General features: G+C 54.5%; 1 protein-coding gene across 1 annotated transcript; it reads right to left on the reverse strand.

Moving 5' to 3' along the window:
- Positions 1–982: 982 nt before the first annotated feature.
- Positions 983–20,221, reverse strand: LOC309631217 (alpha-1,3-mannosyl-glycoprotein 4-beta-N-acetylglucosaminyltransferase-like protein MGAT4E). Its single transcript, XM_082397438.1, is given in 6 exon segments — positions 983–10,371; positions 10,375–10,424; positions 10,427–11,179; positions 11,182–12,797; positions 13,291–18,372; positions 18,876–20,221. Coding segments are annotated over 4 exon segments (1,203 nt in total). The 5' UTR covers positions 11,354–12,797; positions 13,291–18,372; positions 18,876–20,221; the 3' UTR covers positions 983–10,143.
- Positions 20,222–21,308: the final 1,087 nt, after the last annotated feature.

Consider the following 21,308-nt stretch of genomic DNA (forward strand, 5'->3'; position numbering starts at 1 on the left):
CGGTCATAAATGTTGGTCCTCCCCGTGTCCCTGACACCTCACCTTGAGGCCAGCTCATCGCCTGGGGAGATGCAGCTGGTGACCTAACACCTGCTCAGAAGGACCCGGCAGGACCCAGCCGAGGGGCGTCGTGGGCCCCCCCGGGGCTTCCTCCCCTCTGCACCCCGGTCCTCGGGAAGAAAGCCCGGTGAGTGTGCCGCTGGGAGGAGGAATTCTTTCCTCTGGTCACTCCTTCTCTGTAAACTGAGGGGTGTGGACTAGATCTCCAGCTAAGGACACCCCCATGTCTCTCTGGACGAGGATGCAGAACCCAGGCAACGGGGGAGAAGTTGAAGGAGGGGGCGTCTGCAGTTCTTCCCAGCAAGTCCAGGCCACTGCTGGCCTCTCCCGGAAGGGGCGGCTTTCCTTCCGTCAGAAGGGCAGCAGGCGAGTCCCACGCAGGATTTCATGTGGCAGCAACTAGGGGGGAGGCGGCAGATCCTGGCCCATTTGGCCATCTTCTTCTAGAGAGCAGCTCGGGGGGAAGAGGCCCCATCCCTGGTGGCCGGACCCCTCGGTGTGGATTTTATTAGCCCTGAGCACAAGTCACATCTACTTGCTGCGTTTAAGGCTCTGCAGAGGTGTGAGGGGCCACGTGGGAATCCAGCGGTGTTACTCATGGTTGAGAGCACAGACTCTGAAGCCGGACTGGCCAGATGTGAGTCCCAGCCTTGCTGCTCAAGAACTGTGTGTGGCCCCTGTCCAGCCGCTGGGCCTCAGTTTCCCATCTATAAACTGAGACCAAAACGGTAGGACCCGCGGCCGAGGGCTGTGAGGAGGATTAAATGCCTAGAACAGCACCTGGGGCACCTCGAGGGTCCCCGGTGTTGGCTGTTGTCAGCGTGGCCGTCAGCAGAAGCCCGTCCCCACCCCCCCGGGGCTGATCTGAGCGGTCACCTTCCATCAGTGCTCTGCGCACAATGAGCCTCTGTTCTGATTCGAAGGATTCCCTTCTCTGTGCTTCCCTGTAGCTCTTCCTTTCCCCCAAATTAAGCGCTTTTTTTTTTTAAACATCTTTATTGAAGTATAATTGCTTTACAATGGTGTGTTAGTTTCTGCTTTATAACAAAGTGAATCAGTTATACATATACATATGTTCCCATATCTCTTCCCTCTTGCCTCTCCCTCCCTCCCACCCTCCCCATCCTACCCCTCTAGGTGGTCACAAAGCACCGAGCTGATCTCCCTGTGCTATGCGGCTGCTTCCCACTAGCTATCTATTTTACATTTGGTAGTGTATATATGTCCATGCCACTCTCTCACCCTGTCACATCTCACCCCTCCCCCTCCCCATATCCTCAAGTCCATTCTCTAGTAGGTTTGTGTCTTTATTCCCATCTTGCCACTAGGTTCTTCATGGCCTTTTTTTTTTTTTCCTTAGATTCCATATATATGTGTTAGCATACTGGATTTGTTTTTCTCTTTCTGACTTACTTCACTCTGTATGACAGACTCTAACTCCATCCACCTCATTACAAATACCTCCATTTCATTTCTTTTTATGGCTGAGTAATATTCCATTGTATATATGTGCCACATCTTCTTTATCCATTCATCCGATGATGGACACTTAGGTTGCTTCCACGTCCTGGCTATTGTAAATAGAGCTGCAATGAACATTTTGGTACATGACTCTTTTTGAACTATGGTTTTCTCAGGGTATATGCCCAGTAGTGGGATTGCTGGGTCGTATGGTAGTTCTATTTGTAGTTTTTTAAGGAACCTCCATACTGTTCTCCATAGTGGCTGTATCAATTTACATTCCCACCAACAGTGCAAGAGTGTTCCCTTTTCTCCACACCCTCTCCAGCATTTATTGTTTCTAGATTTTTTGATGATGGCCATTCTGACCAGTGTGAGATGATATCTCATTGTAGTTTTGATTTGCATTTCTCTAATGATTAATGATGTTGAGCATTCTGTCATGTGTCTGTTGGCAATCTGTATATCTTCTTTGGAGAAATGTCTATTTAGGTCTTCTGCCCATTTTTGGATTGGGTTGTTCGTTTTTTTGTTACTGAGCTGCATGAGCTGCTTGTAAATCTTGGAGATTAATCCTTTGTCAGTTGCTTCATTTGCAAATATTTTCTCCCATTCTGATGGTTGTCTTTTGGTCTTGTTTATGGTTTCCTTTGCTGTGCAAAAGCTTTTAAGTTTCATTAGGTCCCATTTGTTTAGTTTTGTTTTTATTTCCATTTCTCTAGGAGCTGGGTCAAAAATTAAGCGCTTTTGAAGACACTTGTTCTCAGTGGTTAATTATCCCGATTTCTGCAGCCAAGGCCTCTCACCAGTCGTGCTGTGTCTGGAGCCGCACGACTGGCCCTGAGCGTCCGGGCTCATTGCACAAAGTGGCTCCCGGCCCGTCCCGCTCGCGCTCTCACTGCCAGACACTCGGCCCGCCCCCCCGAGCTCCCAGCAGCTTGGAGGTAGGTCAGAGGGGCCATTCATTAGGTACAAGCAGAACTCTGTCCTCATTCCCAGCCACTCCACCAGCAGTGAGACCCGAATACCTTATCGGAGTGATGGGCCGGCGCTGGGTCCTGGCAGAAGGGCCTCCGACAGAAGCAATGAGCGTTAGTGACCAGGCTCCGGGCCTGAGGCTTGTGGCACTCGTCTCACGCTTTGTGACAAACCACCCCAAATCTGGTGCCGGGCAACCACCACCGCGTATTCGCTCGGGATTCTGTGAGCGGGCAGGGCGTGTGGAGGTGGCTCGCCGCCCCCCTGCCCCCCAGGTAGGGTGGGCGGGGCCGCCTCCACTAAGGTGGCTGGACCGTGGGTGGCCTGGGCCTCCCTCCCTCTGCCAAGCCTCTGGGTCCAGGGCCCCTCCCTCCAGCGGGGGGACACTTTGTTCATGGACGGCCGCTTCCAGAGGGTGCGCAGAAACCAGGGGGACTCGAAGGACCCAGGCCCAAGGTCCAGGTTCAGCGGGACGTGTTGCACGCCGAACACCATCCCCCCTCCCCGCGGCCAAACCGCATGCTGAGGTCCTAACCCTCGGTTCCTCAGGACCTGAACGTCATTGGAAGTAGGGTCTCTGCGGATGTAACTGGAGGAGGGTGGACCCCGAATCCGACATGACTGGTGTCCATATATAAGGGGGAGTTTGGACACAGACACGTACAAAGGAGAAGGTCCCTGAAGATTGGAGTTAAGCGCCCACCGTTACCAGATCCTGGGAAAGAGGACTGACAACCCCTCGACCTTGGAATTCCAGCCCCCAGAACTGTCAGACAATGAGTTTCTGTTGTCTAAGCCCCCCGGTCTGTGGCACTTTGTGACCACAGCCCAGCAAGCTAATACAGAAGGGGAATGACGTCCACCCTTGATGGGAGGGGTGCCCTCCGCGTCCAGGCTGGGGCATTGTGGTGGCTGTGTTTGCAGACCCCCTGCTGCCAAGGCTTTGCCGGTGGCCATGGGGAAGCCGTCCCTCCTTTCCCATCTTAGATAAGATGTCCTTCTTGATTGTCCAGCTTTAAAACTTTGTGCCTCTGAGGGTTCTTTCGCCTGGATCAGAATCTCCTGGAGGGCTTGTCCACACAGACTGCTGGTCCCACCCCCCAACAGTTGTCTGACGCAGCAGGTGGGGGCCTGACACTCTGCCCTTCTAACAGGTTCTCTCAGGAGCACACGGGGAGCAGCCTGGAGGGCCTGGCGTCGGGGTCACCGGAGCTTTACCAACCACCCCAGGGCTTCTGGGGCTCATCTAGGGTAGCGTCCAGGCTCTGGCGTTGAGAGAGCCTGAGCTGGGGGTGACAAGTGCTGCTCCCGGGGCCCCAGACCATGAGGAACCAGTGCGATGGGACCAGGTCAGGGCACACTTGTTAGAAAAACTTTCCTCAGTGACACACACAGCCCAAACAAGATAGAACTTTAATAAAATGAAGAGAAAAGTGTTCCTGGGAGTTCCCTGGCGGTCCAGTGGTTAGGACTCGGTGCTCTCACTGCCAGGGGCCCAGGTTTGATCCCTGGTCAGGGAACTAAGATCCTGCAAGCCGTGTGCAAGTGTTCCTGACTCCCCGAGGTTACAGACCTGACTGCCCTGCCAGTCCCTGTGTCCTCCGAACGCTCTGGACCTGCCTCCGGTCCCAGCGTCCCTACGGCCACCAACAGTTACAGGCCAAGAAAGGGCGGGGCTCACTCCTCGAAGCCGAGAAGAGGGTCCCTGCCTCGGACGCAGCCTCGCAGGGGCCCCAAGTGGGCGCCGGGCCGCGCCCTTCCCACTGCGTCAGCGCCTTGTGGACCTGGATCAGAGTCCCTTGAACCGACCCTGACCTGACAGGGCCAGCGTGTGGGTGGGAAGGAGCCCCGAGGACCCCGATGGACTCTAAGGGAAACGGATTCCATCGGGCTGACATGCTGCCGAGGTGTTGGACAGCCTGACACGTAGGCAGTGATTGCGTCCCTCGAGGTTGCAGCTCTTTGGGGAAGTGGCATTCCTGTTTCTCAGGTGCGGAAACTGACTTCCAGCCAGGACAGGCCGGCTCCTAGGTTGGCACGGAGGGGAGGGGAAGCCTGGAGGTTGGCCGACGGGGCTAACCGGGTAGTGTGACCCGACGCGGTGTGTCTCTTGAGAGTCTGACCCCTCACACGTGCAGCCGTCATCTGCTCCCTCAGCGGCCCTGAATGTCTTCATCCTACAGATGAGACCACTTGGGATCACAGCAGTCCAGACCCCACCCCATTCTCCTGCCCTACAAGGGAGCTGCCCCGGTGCCCGAGGAGCAGGGAGCCCCAGCTGCCCTGTCTGTCAGCCCTCTGGGTGACGATACCGCTTCCAGGAATCCAACCAGATCCCAAAGCAGCCCAACCAGCAAGAGGAGGCGCACGCCCTGAGGCCTTCTGGTGGGAAGTCTGCCCCTCCCCGCCCACCTGGGGCCAGGTGGGCAACACAGCGGAGACTCCTACCTGCCCGGGCCTGCCTGGGGCTCCCAGGGAGGAGGGGAGGAGCTCAGACCCGCAGTAGGAGCCCCGGGATGCGCCAGCAGGGAGCCCCCCAGACACCGCTTGGGAGTGAGTGGAGGCCTGGGGTCCTCCTCCGCGGGGGGAGCTCGGGTGGGGGGAGGGCTGGGTGCTCTACGTGCTGAGCCTTGGCACCCAGAGTTGACGGGCAGGTAAGCTGATGCACCTGGGGGCCTGGCACCTGCCTCACGGGTTTGAGTCCCTGTAACCCTCGTGCCAACGCTGTGTGGCGGGTGGAATCCTCGGTGGGGAGCCGTCTCCGAGAGGTTAATAACGTTTTAAGATCTCTCAGCTCGGAAGTGGAGCTGGGACTGAAACCCAGGTCTGGTGACGACAAAGCCTCCGTCCGGGTTTCCCACTGAGGCCGGTTAACCCGTGGATAGAGCCCACGGCGTCAGGAGAAGGGGGAGTTTGCACAGGTGCCTGGCACCCCTTGGGTACTCAGTAAAGGTCTGGATGAATGAAAAGCTGGAAGGAAAGGGTTGCCGCTGGGTCCTGGACTGGGGCCGGGGTGGGGGAACGGAGGCAGTGGGCTCTCCCCCGCTCCCCGGGGATGGGGGTCCAGGCCTCCCCAGTCTCACCGGGAAGCCAGGTCCTGTCCTGCCGGGCCAGCCCTTGGGAGCAGGAACCCAGCTCCCAAGGCACAGGCAATTCAGGAGGACGCAAAGCAGAGGATGTGGCAGGCATGGAGGGAGGGAAAGAGGTCAGCGAGGACTGACCCGAGGGGAGCCCGACAGGCTGCTGAGGGACCACTCGGAGGGCGTGGGGGGCTGGTGGGAACTTTGATTCCTCCCCACCCGCACCGGAGCCCCACCTAACGACCAAGATCCCCAAGAAGCGGGGAGCTTGCTGTGAAAATTAACAGAAACCTCAATTAAAAGAGAGTCAGGAGGCCATCAGGGGATTACAAAGCCCAAGAGAAGAAGAGAGACCCCTCTTCCCTTCTGGCAGGAGCTCAGCCAGTGAGAGGCCTCCAGCCTTCCTGACCTCCCTGCCCCTGTAACAGAGCTTTCTCCCTGGTGTGGGGTCCTGCACGGGGCTCGCCAAGGCGGCAGACCCTCGGGCCCCGGAGACATGGCGGGGAGGGGAGGCCCTGGTGGGACCTCAGGCCACTTGCTCGCAGCTTCCTTCCACTTCCCTGTCTGAGGACACCGCACCTGTTGGCTGTCACCGCCTCTGGGAAGCCTCCCCTGATCCCTCTTCTCTGCCCCCTTTTAATTAATTAATTAATTTATTTATTTTTGGCTGCGTTGGGTCTTCGTTGCTGCGCGTGGGCTTTCTCTCGTTGCGGCGAGCAGGGGCTACTGTTTGTTGCCGTGCGCGAGCTTCTCATTGTCGTGGCTTCTCTTGTTGCAGAGCATGGGCTCTAGGTGCGAGGGCATCAGTAGTTGTGGCTCACGAGCTCTGGAGCGCAGGCTCAGTAGTTGTGGCGCACGGGCTTAGTTGCTCCACGACATGTGGGATCTTCCCGGACCAGCGCTCGAACCCGTGTCCCCTGCATTGGCAGGCGGATTCTCAACCACTGCGCCACCAGGGAAGTCCCTTCTCTGCCCCTTCAATGCGGTATTTCACTTCTCTCTCTCTCTGGACTAGAAGCTCTTCAAGGCCAGAGTCTGCAGGCTTTTACTCTGTCCCTGTGCCCGGGGCCTGACATGTAGTGGTCAGTCAGGAAAAGTCTGGACATGAGCCTAAGCGGCAGGCCTAGACTGGGCTGGATGGGAAAGTAGGAGCTCACAGCGGTTGAAGCGCTTTGATGGGAGAGCGAGCAAGGTTGGGCAAAAGCATTTTAAATAAGCAGTTCCAGGGGATTCTGATGCAAGTGGTTCATAGACCATTTTTTCAAAGCACTGTTTTAGGATTTTGAGTTTATGTATGTAAGGTAACCATTGCCAGAAACACATACAAGCTGAAGAATTTGGTGTCAGACGTGCTGGGCTGAGGAGACAGTTAAACCCAAGTGGAGAGTGTCATCATCAGCTGGACACGGGACTTGTAGGCTCAGATTGGAGACCTCAGAGGGTGATGTCGACTTGGGTGGTGCCTCAAAGTTCATTCAGGTAAGGCTCTGACCGTGATTGAAAGTCATCAAAGAAAGAAGATGCAGACAGAGTGAAAGGCCTCGGAATTTTCCCACATTTAGGGGTGGCCGAGACGGAGACCACGACTAGTCAGAGAGGTATGTGGAAAAACAGGTTAGTTTATGATTGATTGGTGAGAAGAAAGCTGAGGGCTGGAAGGGAGAAGGCGAGGGAGTGCCTGTTCTCATCGGCTCCCTATCCTGACCCCCTGGCTACCCCGCCGGGATGCCTGGGGCGACCCCCCCAAAGCACGAACAGTCACTTCGCTCTCCTGCTCAGGACTGCTCCGTGATTCTCTGTTGCCACCAGGGTATTCTAAACCCTTTCATTTGCTTCTACAGCTTTTAAACAAATAACTGCCTTACTGAGATATAATTCACATACCCTAGAATTCACTCTTCTTGAAGTATACAATTCAATCGTTTTTAGTATATTCACAGAGTGCAACCATTACCACAATCAATTTTAGAACATTTTCATCACCCCCATATGAGCCCCTTTGGGCTTGCTTATTGTGGACATTTCATACAAGTGGAATCATATACTGTATGACCTTTTGTGACTGATTTCTTTCATGTAGCCCAATGTTTTGAAGGTTTGTGCGTGTTGTAGCGTGTGTCAGTATTCCATTCCTTTTTGTGGCTGAGTAGTATTTCACTTCCATCATCTGATACCCCACATTTTGTTTATTCACCCATCAGTTGCGGGACATATGGATTGTTTCCACATGTTGGTTATTATAATGCTGCCATGACCATTCATGTGTAAGTCTTTGTGTGGATATATGTTTTCATTTTTTCATTCATTTTCACTTCTACAGACCTAGGAGTGGAATTGCTGGATCATATGGTAACTCTATCTAACATTTTGAGGATTGTTCAGTGGTTTTCCAAAGTGGCTGCCCCATTTTACAACCCCACCAGCATGTATGAGGCTCCAATTTCTCCACACCTCACCAACACTTATTTTCTGTTTTTTATTTATTTTAAAAATTTATTTTATTTATTTATTTTTGGTTGTGTTGTGTCTTCGTTGCTGCGCGCAGGCTTTCTCTAGTTGCGGCGAGCGGGGGCTACTCTTCGTTGCGGTGCACGGGTTTCTCATTGTGGTGGCTTCTCTTGTTGCAGAGCACGGGCTCTAAGCGCACGGGCTTCAGTAGTTGTGGCACGTGGGCTCAGTAGTTGTGGCTCGCAGGCTCAGTAGTTGTGTCATATGGGCTTAGTTGCTCCGCAGCATGTGGGATCTTCCTGGACCAGGGCTTGAACCCATGTTCCCTGCATTGGCAGGCGGATTCTTAATCACTGTGCCACCAGGGAAGCCCTTATTTTCTGTTTTTTAAATAGCCGTCCTAGTGGGTGTGAAGTGGTATTTCACTGTGGTTTTGATTTGCATTTCCCTAATGACTAATGATGAGTGTCTTTTCACGTGCTTATTGGCCATTTGTGTATCTTCTTTGGAGAAATGTCTATTCAAATCCTTTGCCCATTTTTAATTGGGTTATTTGTCTTTTTATTATTGTGTGTAAGCTTTCTTTATATATTCTGGACACCAGTCTCTCATCAGATATATGATTTGCAAATATTTTCTTCCATTCTGTGGGTTGTCTTTTCACTTTATTGATAGTGTCCTATGAACCACAAAAGTTTTAAATTTTGATGAAGTCCAATTTATCTATTCTTTGATGACTTGTGCTTTTGGTGTCATACCTAATAATCTATTGCCTAATCCAAGGTCACAACGATTTACACCTATGTTTTCTTCTAAGGGTTTTATAACTTTTAGCTCTTACAACTAGGTCTATGATCCATTCTGAGTTCACTTTTAATACAATGTGAGGTAGGAGTCACACTTCATTCTTTTGCACATGGGTGTTCAGCTGTTCCACGACCACTTGTTGAAAAGACGATTCTTTCCCCCACTGAACTGTCCATGACCCTTCGTAAGCAGGTCTTTTCTTAGTCCTGTGGCCTCGCCTTCTGCCCCGCCACTACTCCTGCTTGCCCTCCATCGCCAGCCCCACTAAATGATTTTTTTTCCCAAATGAGCCATGTTTCTTCTCACCTCTGGCCCACTTCTCTACATGTTGTTTCTTTTACTGGAAAATTTCCCTGACCTTCTTTCCTCATCACCTGGCTATCTTCTCCAATTATCTGGCAGGTCTAGGCTTACATGTCTTCCAAAAAGCCTTTCCTAAGCTCCCAATAAAGTTTTAACACAGGTCTGTACTCCCCAAGGACCCTGTACTTCTTAACCCCAAGAGGAGCTTTTTTTGTCCCTGGCACATAGTGGGGATTCAGTAATTCTGATGAATGGATGAAGCCCAGAAGTCAAGGAAGAAGACTAATTTGTACTGTGTACTACTGCAGAGAGTTAAGGAGAATGAGATCTGAAAAAAAAAAAAAAATGCCACTAGGTTTTGACTATTTTTGTCGTTACAGATAGGGAGGAGTTTCAGCAGTGCTGGGATGCAGAAGCCAGAGTGGGGATGAGGAGTGAATGCAGAGGAGAAAGTGAAGCTTTGGTTTCAAGCTATTTATGCCCGAGTTCGTTTGTGAGGGAAGAAGGGAACTAGATTGGCGCCACGGAACAGCTTAAAAGGACAGAGTCAGGGGCTTAGTTTTATTGGTACGCGTCCATCTGCTGCATTCCAGAGCCTCAGAGAGTTCGACTTCTGATGAGAGGCCCTTCCTTGGCTTCTTATGATGTGAATTCCAGGGCCTGGCCATGATTTCCCCTCCTGCTACCCCTCACCCCTGGCCTCTAACTATGTGCGAACACACACACCAACACCCTGTATTTGTGCCGATCTCAGCATCCCAGGGATAGATTCTGGGAATGACCAAGGCCTTGTCCCAAACTGGGCTAAGCTATATCCAGCCCAGGAAAAGACAGCCTATAAGAGTCACTCGTTTGGGTAGAAAAAGGAAGGAACAGGTCTAACATCTCGGCGGCACCAGAAGAATGACCACGTCTTCCCTCTCTGCCCCTCATTCCCCGGCATCCCCACCCCGCCCCCGGGTCACTCAGAAAGGCTAGAATGACATAGCTGCAAGACTGTAAGTTTTCACCGTCTTATTGAGTGATCTTCCTCCTGAGCTGCCCCCATGTCCCTGGCATGTTCCTCCCAGAGGTAGATGTGCCTGATGATGAGCCCACCCACCTGGGTAGCGTTCGCCACCAGCCTCATGCAGCTCGCCTCGTGCCCCACGCTGTTTGGAGCTACCTCCTGGTCCAGCTGCCCTTCCGGGAGCTGGCCCAGCAAGGCGAGGCTGGCGCAGCGCTGCGGTGCCCCCTAGGGCTCGTAGCCCAGCTCCACCTGCCCCTTCTCCAGGGCGTGCTTGCCACCACGATGGTGCCCGTCAGTACCGGCACCCTCCTCGGGTCTGCTGGGTGGTTCAGGATGACCGTCAGGTGGTTCCCTGCGCTAACACGGTGGGTCCAAAAGAAGGACTCGTCCAGAGTGTAGGCCTCCCAGGGGAAATGGACCTCAAAAACCTTCATGTCGGTGAAAACGGCTCCTGGTGGGTTGTCAGGGGCGTAGGGGCTCTTTTTCTGCGTGCCCGAGGCCTTCTGGCTGTCGTTCGGCGCATGGTAGGAGACCCGGTGGTAGAACAGGAACGGTCGGCAGAGGATCGGGTCCTTCTGGGCCAGGAGGGTGCGGAAGTGAGGGAGGAGCCTGGCGAGGGGCTTCTCCCTGTAGAAGAGGAGGAGGAAGTGGGCCAGCACCGGGAGGTCCCCGCTGCGGAAGAGCTTGCCCAGGAAGCCCAGGTTGGAGAACTCCAGGAGCGCCCAGGGCTGGGACCCCAGGGTGTCCACTTTCCGCTGAACGTGGCTGATGAAGTTGGGGGCGCACAAGGCGTCGTCCTCCAGCAGCAGGAAGTACTCCGAGAGCTTCGTGGCCAAGCTCATGAGGAAGGCGTGGTCCATGGTCCGCCGGGAGCAGGGCTCCTGGCGAGAGGCCCCCGCCCCGACGCTGCCCTCGGGGGGATAGGCCTCCGGCGGGGCGTGGGTCGGCAGCGGCTGCCCCGCCACGATCTGTGGGCCGAAGAGGCTGGAAATGTGGAGGACGGTCTCCCTGAGCCAGGCCAGGTCAGCGCCGCCAGGTGGACCGGCACCGTGAGGCGCTTCCGCTGCACCTTCGAGGTGGCGCGAACACGGAGAGCAGCGTGGACGGGAGGCCGCTGCGGTCTGGCCGGGGCCTCGAGGAGATGCCCACCGTCAGCCACGCTGGGGAGGCAAGCGGCACGGTCAGCGTGCAGGCAGGCCGGGTGCATGCTCTGCGGGACCGGCCCTCTTCCCGCCCTCGCTCTGCTACTTCCCACCCCAGGGGGGAGGTTCAGATCCTCGCCACGCAAAGTGTGGGCCTTAGTCCAGCAACATCGCCCCGTTTGGAAGCTTATTAGAAATGCAGAATCTAGTGAAGCAGAGTCTGTATTTTAACAACGTCACCAGGTGCCTGAGCTGGGGTGCTGCGTCCGCACGGGCCTCCGAGGCTTCTTTGAACCGGAATTTTGTGGCACATGGTTTAAGTGCTCAATAAATATTAGCTTTTTTTTTTTTTTTTTTTTTTAATTTTTGGCTGCGCCACTCGGCTTGTGGGATCTTAGTTCCCCCACCAGGGATCAAATCTGTGCCCTCGGCAGTGAAAGTGCCGAGTCCTAACCACTGGACCGCCAGGGAATTCCCAATATTAGCTATTTTTATAGTTATTCCTTTTGATTTTACCCAGCTCATCTTCCCAAAGCTCTCCTTTAAAGAAGATCTACTAGAAAAAGCCCTTCTCCTGGGAGTCAGGAGCCCAACACTATTGTCTCAGCTCTCACTGACTATGTGGCCTCCAGCAGGTCCCTGTGCCCCTGAGCTTAACACTGGGGGAGCTGGACACATGGCCCGAAGGCCCCCTCACCCCCCAGGGTTCTCGCACGCAGTGATCCCACCTCCTGGAGCGGCCACGTTTCCTCTTCCCTCCTTCCCCCGCCACACAAAGGCCTCAGCAGGGAGAGGACTGTCTGCCTGGCCCCCTGCCCTCTCGCCTTCCCCCCTGCTTCCCTCTGGGTCCCCTTCTTCTCTTGATGCCCCTGCTACCCTGGGGAACCCACTCCCCTCCTTGGAACTCACTCTTCTTTCTCTGCTGGATTTTTTCCCAATATTTGAAGGTGAGATTCTGCCAGTCTTCTAGTGGCTCCAGATCCTTCCTTCTCCTATAACTGCCCTCCTGCGGCCTTGGCAGAGGCAACGCCTGGTCCTCCTTTCATAAAAAGAACAGGGTTTAGCCACTAGTGGTTTCCCATGAGCCTTTCCAAGGAAAGAGTGGGTCAGTCTCCCCAGAGCAAGCCCAGCACATTCTCAGGATGTCTGACCACCGGCCAGAGTATCCAGGGCTCAAGCAGTATTTGCTGTCTTCCTTACCTTAACAAATACGGGGGGAAATGCAGCTTCTCTGTGGACCAGCGGGTCCAGCCAGGAACACACCACCCCCTTCGGCGCCTCCTCCACTCCGGTGAGAGGTACAGGGCATTTCCAAGACTCTACCTATCCACACCCACACACACCCTTAATCCCCACAGTGAGGCAAGGTTGCTACTTGGGCTTCGATAGCCATCCTGTTCTGGTCGTCTTCGACTTCCCCGGGGACTTTCAGAGTGAAGCAGAGCCACAGGAACCCAACGCCCACCACGGTGACGCAGCAGCGCCGGAAGGAACCCTGCATGGCAGCTCCTACAGCAAGAGGGCAGGAGGGCGACAGGATGGCAGGGGGTGCCCCCTGGTCCTCGCCTCCACCTCCCCGACTCCTGCGAGCCTGGCCCTCCCGACGCCCCTATTCCAGCCTTCCTCTCACCACGGTTAGCTCACTTCCCACGCCCACCTTTCTGTCTGACCTGGGAACCTGAGCCTTCTTCCCGGCCTCAAGAGGGGAGGCCACCTGTCCTGGGACGTTTGCCGCCTTCTCTTTATAGGTTTGTCTGGAGATTCCACTTCCCCAGGGCTCTCCCTGCTCAAATGGTAACAGTCTGCTGGGCCTTCAGTGATGAGGGCCGTTTATCTTAGAAAGATGGTCACCACCCACCCCTACTTTTTTAAACAACAGTCAAACAATTTGTTAAAATAGCTGAACTTGAAGTGTTGCTAAGTGCTAAGCAATTTGGTGCCTTTCTTACTTCTTGTAAAGGGCGTCCTTAATTTATCCCAATCCTTAATCTCATTCACAGACCTTGATTAGAACATGATTCTGGGACTTCCCTGGTGGTGCAGTGGTTAAGAATCCGTCTGTCAATTCAGGGGACACGGGTTCGGTCCCTGGTCCGGGAAGATCCCACATGCCGCGGAGCAACTAAGCCTGTGCGCCACAGCAACTGAGCCCGCGCTCTAGAGCCTGTGCCCCACAACAAAAAAAGAACATGATTGTGTTAACTCAGAGTTTAAAAAAAAAAGCCTTTTTTGAGTGGTGGGCTGCTGGAATTCAGGCTGGCTCAGACTCAAAAGCACTTGTGTGCTGCTTTTTCCCTGTTAGTGTCTTTTCTCCGGAGAGAATGTGTTTTTCTGATTGTTTCTAAATGATCAGAGGAAAGGCTCTGATATACCTTTTCTCCACTCTTGGTCATTTGTCTGCCTAGTCAGGACACAAAAGGAAAGAAATCGTAGTAATTTCTATGCTCCCAAGGCTATACTATTCTCGAATTTCCCCATTTTCATGATTCCCTGCCAGTTTAGTATTTTGGTAGAGGTTACCATGCTTCCCTCCCTTAACCATTTAGCTTTTTGATAAGAGTTACAAAAACAGTACTTATATATGGTAGGAAGGCTTAAACTTTCCTTACCTGGTTTCCTTAAGTCAGATAGGTCATTCAGATACAAACCACTACATGTAACAGAAATAGGCTTCTTTTTTCTAGAACATAAATACATGGATACATATACTGACTGAATAAAAGGCTCTACAACTATAGCTGGAGGAATTCACCCTCAAGGGAACAGCCCCGTTCCCTCTGCCCCTCCTGTGCGGTTTACCTGTCACACCACCGGGAGCACTGCCCTCGCTCAGCCCTGAGTTTGACAGGCTCCTGGGAGGCGAGGAGAGAGAGAAAGAGGAGCTGGGGTGCTGAGGACCAGCAAAGCAAACTGGGCCCCTCCCCCCAGTTCTCCAGCCTTGAGCTAAGCTCCCTCTGTGATGTCGCTCTGTGTCCTGTGTCCCATCATCAGGGCTATACCCGGCCAGGACTTACCTGTGGGCGGTGCTTACCTGAGAAGCACGGAAGTGCCCTGCAGCAGGCCCTCCCTCTACCCCGTCCCTCCTGCCCTCGGCGGTTGGCTCCCGACTCTCATTCCCTCTCACCTTCTGGCTTCGTCACCCCTGCAGTTACCCTTTTTCACTTCTGCCATGTTGCCACTTCTCCCGCTCTACTGGACCATTCCCGTCACTGTAAAAAGGACGTCTACTATCTTCCGGTGGGTAAAAAAGGCAAAAAGCAAATCCCTCCCTGACTTCATGTTCTCTCCAAATCCTGCCCCGTCCCTCTGCAGCCCTCAAGAGCAACACCCCTGGAAAGCTGTGCCATCATCATCAGTCTCACTTGGCAATTTCCTCCTGCATCTCACTCAGCCCCTTCCTCCTTGAGACACCCTTCCCATGCAGCTCTTGCCAGCCTGACCCTCCTTCCCCGGTTCTTTCCTTGGCTCCTCCTCTTCCCAGCCAGTGAATGTCGAGTGTCCCAGGGTTCTGACCCAGTCCCACGGCTTTAAGTAATGTGTACATTACAGGCATGTGCATACACGTGTGTACATACATACACATATAAGGTGTGTGTATATCTACATACATCCTTTCATATATACGTACGTTTCATATATACGTGCACGCGCACACACACAGACACACACACACATGCACACACTGAGAACTCCTAGGGCTGATCTTACCTCCAGCTTTGGCCTCTGTCCTGAGCTCCAAATTACCTGACTCTTCACCACCTCCTTTTGGATAACAGGTATCTTAATTTTAATGGAGCCAAATAGAACTATAGACTTCCTATTTCCCAAATCTTTTCCTCCCCAAGTTTTCCCCATCTCAGTAAATAGCACCACCATTTTTCCAGCTACTCATGGGAAAAATCCTCAATGCCTCTCTCTCCTTAACACTCCACGTTCAATCTACTCAGTCCTGTTACCTTTTCCTCCAAAATGCACCCGGAATACGACCCTTTCTCTCCATCTCTGCTGCTACAACCCGAGCCCACACCAGCACCATCTCCTGCCTGGACCACTGCCACCACCTGACTGGTCCCTCCCCTCCACCCTTGTTCTCCTGCAACCTCCCCTCCACGCGACAAAGAGGTCTTTTACATTGTAGACCAAGCGGTAGCCCTTCCCGAACTCCAGACCACAGCCTCCTCGGTCCTGCCCGACTGGCCATCTGCCTCTTTGACTCCATGTCCCGTCCGCCCCTCCCCGCCCCTCCTCCCCCGGCTGTCTGGGGGAGGGAGCATCCCTCGGACAAACCAAGCTGTTTCTCAACTCAGGCCTCTGCATTTGGTCTTCTTAGAACTTTCCTCCGGAGACTCTCCGAGAGCCGACCCCTCCCAACACTCACATCGGAGCTCAGACGTTCTTTCTCCGGCCTCCAGTCATCGTGGCTAAAGGCGCCTCTCGCCACCTCTCCCATCCTCCCGTTGCGCTACCATGTATTCTATTTTCCTTAGCATTTCTTTCTGCCAGAAGCTATCTTCCTTGTATGTGTCGCTGTCTGTCTCTATCCACTAGACTGATGGCTGGGCCTTTGTTTTATTCAATGCCACATCCACGGCACTTCGCACAGTACCTGGCCCAGAGGGCAAGCTCAACAAGTATGTATTAAGTCACTAGTTATCGGGATTATGCGATATGGTGAGTGGTCATCTATGTCTTCCACAAACATGTGCTAGGTGCCAGGGACACAGCAGTGCCAGGAGGACCAGGCAGTACAACAGAGAAGGGCAATATGTGGGTAATGGTTAAGAGCTCAGATTCTCGACCCAGACTCAGACTTGGGCCAGAATGTGGTTCTGCTAAACTCACTGGCCATGTGACCTTGGCCACATGACTCAGTCTCTCTGAACCCCAGTTCCTCATCTAGAAACTAAAGATAACGATGGCTACTCTCAGGTGTTCTTATGAGGATGAAAAGAAATCATCCCCAGAAAAATGCCTAGCGTACAGCAAGTACTCAATAAATGTCAGCACTTTTGTGCTAACAATGACTGTTTTTCAAACACGGAGACCAGCACCGGCTTCCTTTCTGTCATATTTGAGAGGCCCATCTCCCTTTACTCCTAAATCCCCACCCAAATTTTTACTTTTAGACTCTTAAACAGACGCACAGCACTTTGAGAACACTTCCGCATCTTGGCACCTGATTCGCACTCCTCTGAGGGCTTTAGAGGGGGCAAACAGTGGAGGAAGAGGGGAAAATACGTATGTTTTACTTGAAGCACAGTGGACGTAAAATGAAAATAAATACTAAACAAGCCCTGGCAGGCCCCTTGGCAGCAGCGCAGGTCCGGCTGAGCCATCTGAGATGCTGTGTCTGTTGCCAGGGTGTGTCCCAGGTGTGGGCTCCAGACTTCGCTGGAAGTCAGAGCTCTCCTTCCAGCCTCGAAGCATGAACTTGACCCCCGGCGGGGAGGTGGGGAGACGGGCAGGAGCTCACCTCTATCCCTCCAGCATCTCTCTCTGGTGCTTCTGCTGGTGCTCCCTTGGTAACCACTGTTCTCCCTGAAGGTCAGCAAACTCATCATCCCACCAGCCTCTCCGGGGAGGTGGCTCCACCCAGAACACACTTGGACCACAAGCGCGTCTGGTTGGCCCACGCACTGTTTTTTAGAAATTTGATTGAAGATTGAACATCTAAAAATTAGGAGAGATTGTATAAATAATTAGACTTCTGGCTTCTCTTGAAAAACTGCAACTTGCTGCCACCCTTGCCTGAGCAGTGATGGCCCCGGCAGCCGGACGTGCATTCTCTTCTTCAGTGTCCACCTGGCTGGTTCCTCTCATTTATTTCTGTCCCCTGTAGGCATTTGAGTCTTTGGCCTCTGCTCTAAGTCAGGTCTTGGGAGACTTGAAGACTATGCTAGGCCTATGGTCTTATACTGGGCACCTGAAAAGATGGGGCACAAAGTGACCCCTCGAGTTGAAGGGCTGTGGGCAGAGGTAGGAGGGAAATGAATAGAAGATTGCAGCCAAGTGAATAATAAACAGTACAAAGCAGACCGAAGAGATAAGCAATAGGGATTGATCTTGTATGTGATGCGGACAGCGTTCTGGAGGTTGCAGGGAAGACGTGGCAAGGGGCAATGGCCAAACCTTGAGGTGAGGCGGGTGTGAAGAAACTACTGCAGCTACGTCTTCTTGAAAGCTACCAAACAAGAGGACAAACTAACCTCCAAGCAGCATTTTTCCAACTGAGGGTCAGAATCCATAACAGGTTACAAAACCAACCTCATGAGCCTCAACCGGCACGTGCATCACTGTATAAGGGCAAGTATTGTTTTGTGAAACCGTTAGAATGTAAGCGAAGGTACTATAGATGACAGTCCAGAAAGTGTGAAACCAGCGCAGCTCAGAGGGGAGAGAATGGACACGTGTTGGCAGCTGCAGGGCCAGCTGGTGGTCAGATTTGGGATGGGGCTTCCATGTCCTCTTTCCTCAGCTTGGTGTTTAGGGAAGATCACAGGCTCCAGTGTTCCAGTCCTAGCTCTGTTGTCACCTGTGTGATTTTGCCTAATTAACTCTTCCGAGTCTCAGTTTCTCTATTTGAAAAATGGTGACAGTATCCCCCATCTACTTCACAGGGTTGGTATGTCCGATAGACTATGAATTTCTCCCAGCCGCTGGTGTGGTCTTATTCCTGGTCGCACAGTATCTCTAGGTGCTCAAATAGCATCCCTTCCTGCCAGGGGAGAGAAGAAAGGGACTCGGCATTAGGATTTTGTGTCAGACCCTGTGCCGGACATGTGACAGGATTTGGTTGAACACTGGATTTCAAATGAGCACGGTGGATTCGGGAGTGCTCTGGGAAGTTCAGATATAATTAGTGTAGAAGTCCTTTTATTCCTGTTGCAAGACTTTCATCCCGGATGCAGAGAATTTCAAACATTCCAACCATCCAAGGCCCTAGAGCATGCTGAGAGGGGTCCTCAGTCCAGAGACCTTCCTTAGGGGTGACGGTGGCGGCTGCAGTGTGAACAGGGAACTTGAGTTCTTCTCTCTGCCTCTCAGCTTTTCCCAGCAGAGTCCAGAACCTCCAAAGTGGCCCAACCTGAATGGGAGGAAACACCCCGAAGCGAGTGTGGGTAACGCTGCTGCCCCGCCCCACCCCTATGGGCAGGGCTGGCGGCACCAGGACTGAGGCTCCCTGGGGAGGGACCCACACACCCAGGTAAACCAAAGTCCTGATCCTGGATCCCTTTGGGCTGAGCCAGAGAGAAGGGGTCCCAGGACTGGAGAGGAAGAGCGGATGGGGAGGAGGAAGAGGTATAACCAGGTGCCTCCCCAAGCCCAGCTTCCCAGGGACAGAAGCCCAGGGATGAGACCCTTGTCTCCGTGGGAGTTAATCTGCAAGGGCAGCCCCCATAGCTGCTGCTGGGGCAGAACCGGGAGCACAGAAGTCCCGCCAAAGAGACGTCCAGCAGAGCAGGAGAGGTTGCTGGTTCCAGGGAAATAAGCAGGGCAGGGGAGCTGGGGAATGTCAGGGGCGCATCCCAGTGTGTGGGCTCCCCCCGCCCCCGCACCCCCCCCCCCCACACTGATCTGTTGTGAGACCTCTTCCTGCTTCCCCTGGGCAACCAGATTCTTCTCCTTGTCCGGTCCAAAACTCCATCCTCGACCAGACGGAGCCACAGACACTAAAGACCATTTCCCTTCCCCTTCAACAAACGTGTGGAACTCCTACCACGTGCCTGGTCCCGGGCTGGAGACCGTGACTCCCTCCCTCCAGCGGTTTACAATCCGGTGGAGACCCTTGCCTGTGTAGGGCAAGAGGGCAGGGACGGCAGTGGAAAAAGACAAATGCCTGGTTAAAGGTACAGGAATAGAGAGACGTCGTGGGAGTGCACAAAATAAAGCAAAACACGGAGGCCACCAAGGCGGCAGCTCATCCTGAGATCTCAAGGTCTGTGGGTCTGTCTCCACAGGGGACATCTGACACCAAGCATTCCAGGGCCCCCAAAGGGGTGGGAGAGGACGACAGTGAACTAGAGGAAGGAGCCGAGCTGGACCGTGAGGAGGCCAAGGAAAGGCCTGTGCGTCGGTGAAATTAGGGGAAAGGAGAGGAGAGAGGAGGTCCAACAGCGCTGGGGAGGGACGGGCGCTGTGGAAGGGACGCCGCGCAGAGACCGGGTGCCGTGCGGAGAGCAGGCGCACGCCCACCCCGCGCGCCAGGAAAGCGGCCGGAGGCGGCGGCGGCCTCGGGGCGGGAGCTGCCCTCCACGTGCGCTACGTGCCGCGCGGGCCGCCCCCTCTGCGGCCGCCGGGGAGCCGGCCTCCCCGCTCCCGGAGCCCAGTCCGGAGGTGGGCGCGGGACCAGGTCGTCCCCCGGTTTGCGAGTCTGCGGCGCCCGGAAGGAACGCGAGGGCGTCCCATCACCGGCCGGCCGGCCCGGGGTGCAGGTTGCAGAGCCGGGGGCGCGGGCCCGGGTGGGGTCGGGCAGGCTGTTCGGGAGGCCTGGGGGCTGAGCGGGCGGGAGGAGGATAGAGACCCCAGGGACGTGTGCGACGCTCCGGGGCCGCACACAGGCGGCGGCTGGAGACTGAGCCCGGCGGGGCGGGGTGTCGTCCCGGGTGAGGAGGGGTTACTGGAGACGTGGCACCCGGACAGGGCTCGGTTCCGCTCCGGCCGCCGGGACTGCCACCCGCCGGCCCCGGCCCCGGCCGCGACACCGGCCCGCCCCTGCCTCGCTACCAGCTGCCCAGAGACCCGGACCTCCGGCCGAGAGCGCAGCCCAGCCACTGGGGAGCCCGGCGGCCGCGGAGCAGACAATGAGGCGCGTGCCCCGCCCCCGAGCGCCGCGCCGGCCGGCCAATCAGCGCCCACGCCGGCCGGCCAATCAGCGCCCGCGGCCGGGCTCTTTAAAAAAAGAAGGACCGGCGCGGCGCCGCTGTCAGCTGGCTGGATCCCTCCGCGCATGTAAACACACATCATAAAGGGCCGGGAGCGCCTCCGCGTCCCCGCGGGCGGAGCAGCCTTTTGCGGAGCATCCCTATGGTCCCCTCGCCGCCCGGCGGCCGACCCTCTCTCAGCGTCACGACGCGTCCGCGGGGAGCCGACAGCCGCTGCGCCGTCTGGAGCCACGAAATCCCGTGGCTGGGGTCGCTACCGGAAGTTGGGGACGCGAGGCGGGGAGGGGCGGGGGCGGCCCGGGGGCAGCTGGGGACTGGAGAGTTTTCCGTGGGTTCGCTGTCCTGTATCTCGGTCATAATCCGTACGTGTCTAGAGTTTTCCTCAAAGTTATGCCTACCTAGCTTGGCGGATGCCAATGCTAAGTGGGAAAATAGTCTTAACGTCGCTCCTAGGAAAGAGCACATGACAGGAAATCAAGTCCAGAGAGACCCTCTAGAGCACAGACCGCCCACGGCAAAGAGCAACAACGAGGATTTTTTCTCCCCAACGTTTTACTGTGAAAAAATTTTATTCAGCAAAGTTAAAAGAATTTTTTTGCAGCCGACTCCTCTATCCCCCGCACCTAGATTCTAACTTGCTATCTCATATCTTTCTTACACCGATGACTTATTCTCTACTAGGATGCCAGCTGCTCTTGGCCTCAGTCTCCATTGTCGTGGCTTAGCTAGGTCCCAAAGCCCTAGACAGATAAGGCCTGCCTTCTCCAAGGACCTTTCGGTTTACTTAAGAGTTTACTGAAGAGGAGCCTTCTCCCCTCGCCGGCCTTTTAGTCGAAGAATCCTCAAGGATGAGACTTCTTTACTCCAGGTCAATCTAAAAGCAGGGCTAGGACTCTGTTGACACCTACCTGCGAAGGAGGCCCTGGCAAACAGTCCTTGCATGGGTTTGGCTGCTTTCTGGATAAAAGAGATCTTTTTTAATGTTGAAGTCCTACTTTTCGAGTTCTCTCCCCTTTTCTGGGGCAGGACATTACCTGACGCCCCCCCCCGCCAGGTGTCAAAATTGTTCTTACCTCTTAAAGTGACTGAACCTCTCTGTGCCTTCATGATCTGCTCTGCAAAGTGGGGGTAATAGCAG

Source organism: Balaenoptera borealis, assembly GCF_965194805.1.
Source record: "Balaenoptera borealis genome assembly, chromosome: 1".
NCBI lineage: Eukaryota > Metazoa > Chordata > Mammalia > Artiodactyla > Balaenopteridae > Balaenoptera > Balaenoptera borealis.